Here is a 6429-nt window from a genome sequence, read left to right on the forward strand (position 1 = left end):
TCTTCTTATAATTATTCCCACATATATATATATTATATATTTCATGAAAATGATGCAAAACCCACCACGTGATTTCCTATGTTTTTGTTCTATTCCAAACTCATAAGATACCAAAGACCTCATGATAAGAAAACCCTAATAAATTTAAATCAAGAATATTTTTTTTTATAAAAACCCTAATTATAATTACTAAAATCGTTTGATCTATTCAATTCCATCAAATGATTATATTTGGATTATTTTTTGATCGAAGATCAAAAAGAAAAGCAAAACTTGTTTTTCACTCCAAATTCGGATACTCTATAGTCAAAATAGTTTCTAATTTTTGTTATAGTTTGATTATAGTTGTTGAGTCCTTCTCTTAATTATAGCAATGACCAATTCGGTTTCAATCTCAATCAGAAAGAAAAGATTTGGATTTACTTTGTTTTTCAAAAATTGAAAATGAGATTTATATAGTATTACTTAGTAAGTTGGTTCATCATTTCCACTTCAATGTTATGAGTATACAACAACCCTAATGTTGGTTTTTTTTATTTAGTTTACTAATCCTTTTAGCATGCAACAGAATGAATTGATTTTTTTTTCTTCCAAGAATGGATTAATAGAGAATTATCATAAGGATAATTCACACTCGTTCACACTTAAATTCTTTTTGTAGACGTAAACGATTTGAGTGAAAGGTTTCTTCTTTACTATATTCTTCTTGCAAAGAGATGGTGTTCCTTCAAAAAAATAATCTTTTAACTAACGATTTAGGAGATATCCTTTGTTGTTATCAAAGATGGGAATGGATTATACTAAGGTTTTTCTATATTGCTTTTTAGTCAACAACTGTGGGGTGGAAGATTGAATCTTTGATTTTTAGGGATGAAACACATGCGAATACCCATGAGTCAAGTTCACTTTGGTAAGTTTTTCTATATTTTATGTTAGTTCAACATAAAATTTATGTGCGAGTATCTATAAATTTCTAACCTCTTTAATCGAAACCATGGCTATGTTTGAGAGTGACTTTGTCATGGTAAAAATCATTTTTTCTCTTGTCAAAATCACTTTCTTTTAAAATGATGATATTTGAAATGGAATAAAGTTGATTTTAAGAAAATCTGAAATCATTTAAATTAATTTTGGAAGAATTAGTTTATAGGTGACTTCTATTGAGGTGCTTGATTGGAATCAGTCCAAAAATGATTATCTAGTTTTTTTTTTTTTTTTTTGTTTAGATATTGTTGGTTAGTTGTTTATGAGACCAGATTTTTTAATTTAAATTATTGATTAGAAGATGGGATGCATTATCTATCAAGAAAAAAGTGCTTAATTAATAATTAAATTAACAAATATATCTTGCTCAAAATATCAACATATCAATCGTGCATAGAAAATTTTAACAATAAAACCAGTTGATAAAAATAGATACTCATCATAACTATTTGATTAAATAACTTTTCAAATAGAAAATACTCTATTACGTAATTTGGCTATTTAACAATCACATTTGGAATCAAACATAATAATTCAGAATCATTTTTAAATATACGAAAAACACTTTTAAAAGTTTGGAATCAAACATAAATGTGATTGAATAAAATTTAATTTCACCAAATCTTGTACCTTAATTTTATTTTTCTAAAAACATTACTTCAACCATCACTTATATAAATTTGGATGAAAAAAATTATTCACTAATTACTTTTAGTTCTTTTAATAAAATATATAGCAAAAGTACTCCCTTAACAAGATTCAATTATTAACTGAAATAACACATGTTGTGCAATCACTACATATATGGAATTATTCACCTATCTTATATTATTTTTATCGTTAATATAAAAATATAATGGTTTTCTTAACTAATAATTTTATAATTAATTATTTTTTTTTGTTAAATCATAAATTCCTTCCGTATAATTTGGAGTAAGTTAAGGTTCAAACTCTAGAAATATTTTAATAGTTAGAATTTAGTTTATATAACTATTATATTTATGAGGTTTTATCAAATCATGAGGACTAAATTTTAATTATAAATCATAAAGACTAAATTTCTAATATTCTACCAACTATATGGACCAAATTTACAATCTAACCTAAGTTAAATTACAAATTTAGACCCTATGTAAGAGAAATTTAGAATTTAGTCTCTATAATTTTAAAAGTTAAATTTTAGTTTTTATGATTTAATAAAACTTCATAAATAGTTTATATGATTTGATAAAATTCTCATAAAAAGTCTCTACCATAAGAACTGTTTATGAAAATTCTAACTTTCTCCATCCCAACAAATTTTACAATTTAACCTAAAATGTTTTAACATCATTAAAGCAAGCATATCAAGTAATTACTTGTTTATATTTAAACACTGTTTCCTAGACTAATTTAAAAAAGAGTAAATATCAATTTATATTCCTAAACTTTGGATGTTGTATCAATTTAAACCCTAAACTAATAATTGTATCAATTTTAATCTTGAACTTTGAGGATTATATCAATTTAAACCACAAACTAACAAGTGTATCAATTTAAACTCTCCATTATATTTTATTATACATTTATAAAAGTTTAGGATTTAAATTGATATAATTATTAGTTTGGGGTTTAAATGAATAAAAATCTCAAAATTCATGATTTAAATTGATACAATTTTTCGTTTAAGATTTAGATTGATATAAATCCCAAAGCTTTGGCGAAAATAATTGATATTTTTTCAAATAAATTAAATAGATGTGAACTCAAATTAAATACTGAAAATAAGACCCTCGATTCCACCACATGTCACCTCCTCAATGATTATGGAGGGGGGATTCCATTAATATATTTCATAATTCAGCATTTAAAGAAAATATTAAATCTAATCTCCATTTTACTTAAATATTTACAAAATCGAGGATTAATTTATAATAAATTTGGAAGTCAACCATATAAATAACAGCCCCCTTAGAGAAATTATTTGACAATAATTAATCTGAAAGAGACGCGTAACCTAGGATTAAATAACATAATTATAATTAAGTAGATTAAAGTCATTTAATTTAATCGCTGTGTAATTTAAGTTACTAATACAAACGAAGATACGCCACGTAACCCGTTTCATCACGTGCATTGCAACATGCTTTATTACGTTTGCATGTAATTAATTAATTAAATAATGAGTATTCCTAATATTTCTCCTTAAATCCACAACTGGAAGCACACTGTATCACTCCCATTCGTGCCGACCATCTTTCCATTCAAAATTACCATTTTGTCCTTGTCTTAAATATTGTACAACCCTAAACTTTGAGAAATAAATATTTTTCTTAATTGATTTCTTAATTATTATAAGATAAAAGAAATTATTGCCGTCAAAATGATGCTAAAAACAAGTATATTCTAAAAATAAACAAATGATAAGCAACATATATAAATTGACATTTAGGCAAGGTTTAGTTGTCCGTAATGAAAAAAAGTGTAATCGTAATGAAATTTTATTGATAGATCGATCGTAATAGGTAAGAATCGCAAATGTAATTGTTTGTTTCTTATCACGTTCGCTTCAAATTATGAATATGTTACATTTATTGTTACTGTAACAGTAAATGTAGAATATTCATGTTTCTCATACTGTAATAGTACACTAACGATAATAGTGATGATAAGTAATTTCAAAACGCAAACTGATTGATCGTCCTCTGTTCGTCAATCAGTTTGTATTTTTTTTAATTATAGGTTGGGCAGTGGGTTCCATGTGTCAATACAAATACAGAGAACAAAGTAAACGACAAATGTAATTCATTTGGATCTATTTTTTAAGATTACCATTCGTTTATTACTTTTTTCGTGGTGTAAAAACGTGATCTTATTGTATAATTAGTTCACATGTTATAAAGCAAACACGAGCATAATTCTGTTGGTTAAAACATACCATTCCACTAAGAAATTAATGTTCCTCACTCTACAAAGTTACAAACTATGAAGAATATCAAAGCTACATAACTAATGAACTTAATAAAAAATTTGTGGACTTACAAAAATTGATTTATATATATAATATTTGATCATGGTTGGTGTAATTTATGAACTCATTTAATTGATCTGTGACTTATATTGATATATTGTCCAATCAAAATTCAATTTCAAATAGTAACATTTTATATGATGCATAAGGATCCAATAATATTTCATTAAGACACCAAAAATTAGTTGTATTAATTAGAACTGATGCAACAAGTGCAAATAAAAAAAAAAAGAAGAATAATTATATTTATGTTCCCTAATTTAAGTTGGAGTATTAATTAGAAATATATTTTATTTATAACGAGACTTTTTTAAGTTGCATCATTTAAATTAGATAATATTTACATGACAAACTAATTTCATTTCCAAGACTTTCTATAATGATAAAAGACTTACTCTTATTGTTCAAACTTGCATTCATTGTTGGGAAAATAAAATAAAATAATAAGAATTATGATGAAAATTATTTGAAACCAGGTGGTTTAGATGATTTAGAGGGCCGAGAATGGAAGAGTAATTTTGTGCACAAATTTTCAACGACTACCAAGTGAGGCTTGACTAATCAAACATCAATCACTTTCAATAATATACTGCACCGAATGAAAATAAGCCACGTGGGACCTTCATGCCACGGCCATTCCGCCTCTTATATTCATGAACCTCACATTGCTCTCATATTATCTGGAATAATAATAGTAATAATACTTCCATGCATTTTGTAACTATCCACTTATTTTTGTGCATCTTTTTAAATGGTTCAATTATAATTTTTTTTTTTTTTAAATTTTGTTTAATCTCATGCATCCCTTTTTGCTATACATAAAGAAAATAGGATAATGATTAAGTAGACAAATTTTTGTTGGATAATTGCGAGGCTAGGCAATGTAAAGGAATACATCCATATCAACAATGTAAGGTTGACAAGTCTCTAACCTATATCAACAATATAAAGATTAGTGCATCTTCAGATGCAAAATGCACATAAATATTGCTCTTCTCTAGGGGCTCGATTTTTTGATTCTTGAAATTGTTTATAGTTTAAAACTGGAAACTTCTTCTATTATAAGGTTAGGGTAGAGATCAAACTTTTAACCTTTAACTTTTTACAAAGAAAACCATATTAAATACGGTTGGTTTAAAGGTGACTTACTTTTGACTTCAATATATATATTTTTTTCATTGTATTCAATATCATCATTTAATAATATTGTTTTAAAATTCCATACACACGCTCACACCCTTCCTTGGTCCTAACGACTCTCCAACCGCCCACGTTTCTCTTCACTCTACATAATTCCCTTCTTCTCCTCCATCTTCTTCACATCCCCCCTCTTCTCTCTGTTTCTCTTTCTCATCAATGTTCTCTCCACCAATGTCAGACCACCACCAACTCTCCCACGCGCCGTCGCATCTCCCTCCTCCTCCTCCGCCGCCATTCCCCTCCCATCTCGAACGCAAATGGAAACCCCATCTCGAAACACCCCCAAATTGCCCCCGCTGCGCCTCCCCCAACACCAAATTCTGTTATTACAACAACTACAGCCTCTCCCAACCCAGATACTTCTGTAAATCCTGCCGCCGCTACTGGACCAAAGGTGGCTCCCTCCGCAACGTCCCCGTCGGTGGTGGCTGCCGCAAGACCCGCCGTACCAAGTCCTCAAGATCCTCCGCCCTCTCCCGTCCTACAAAACCCGACGCTTCTACCCAAATCACCGATTCCTCCTCCAATGCCTCCGATATCGATCTCGCCGCTGTTTTCGCCCGATTTTTGAATAGTCCTCCCAGTAGTGAGCCCCAGACGTTGACCAGCTCGCCGGAATCTGTTGACCCATTGGAGAATTCCGAGATCTTCTTCGAAGGTCTCTCAGATTTGCTATTCGATGAAGAAAATCAAGCGCAAGAAGAAAAACAGGGGATCCCGGGAAATTACGAGAATCTTCCATTTGGGTTAGAAACAGAATTGGGTATTGATGAAGAACTATGGCCATCACATCAAATACAAGAACAACTTCAAGAATTGGACTCGTTTTCTTACAATTACAATGCGAATTATTTGCGGGTCTCGGATCAGTTCTGTCAAGTGGGGGATAATTGGAGCTCATTCGACTTTGCAGCCGTAAATAATGTCGAATATTTCTAAATATATCATTACATTTATATACATTTTTCATATTCTTCTGTGAAAGAGATATATATAGTCTATACTAAGAAATTTCCATGGTAGAAATTACATGGGATTCGAAACTGTTACATTGAAAACTATATGATAAAATAAAAACTTAGTGTAAGAGAAGAGCTAATTGTGATTTATGGCAATGGCTCATCAAATACGAATTTTCATTAAATTTTGAAGATCCTCTTGTTGTGTATTATTTAGTCGAAGATCCTGCAACTATAAAAGGGAAAGAAAAAGTCAAAGTTTGAATTCACAAGAAA

General features: G+C 29.2%; 1 protein-coding gene across 1 annotated transcript; it reads left to right on the forward strand.

Moving 5' to 3' along the window:
* Window positions 1-5237: 5237 nt before the first annotated feature.
* LOC150036748 (dof zinc finger protein DOF1.2-like) lies at window positions 5238-6429 on the forward strand. Its single transcript, XM_090313065.1, has one exon. It carries the CDS (start codon window positions 5351-5353, stop codon window positions 6131-6133), a length of 783 nt encoding a protein of 260 aa, XP_090169191.1. The 5' UTR covers window positions 5238-5350; the 3' UTR covers window positions 6134-6429.

The sequence above is a fragment of the Benincasa hispida genome, chromosome 4 (genome assembly GCF_027475165.1).
Source record: "Benincasa hispida cultivar pf3 chromosome 4, pf3_genome.v1.1, whole genome shotgun sequence".
Lineage (NCBI taxonomy): Eukaryota > Viridiplantae > Streptophyta > Magnoliopsida > Cucurbitales > Cucurbitaceae > Benincasa > Benincasa hispida.

What these genes read in the sequence shown, in the direction of transcription:
- LOC150036748 (XM_090313065.1), top strand. Translation starts at nt 5,351, where the DNA reads ATGTTCTCTCCACCAATGTCAGACCACCACCAACTCTCCCACGCGCCG.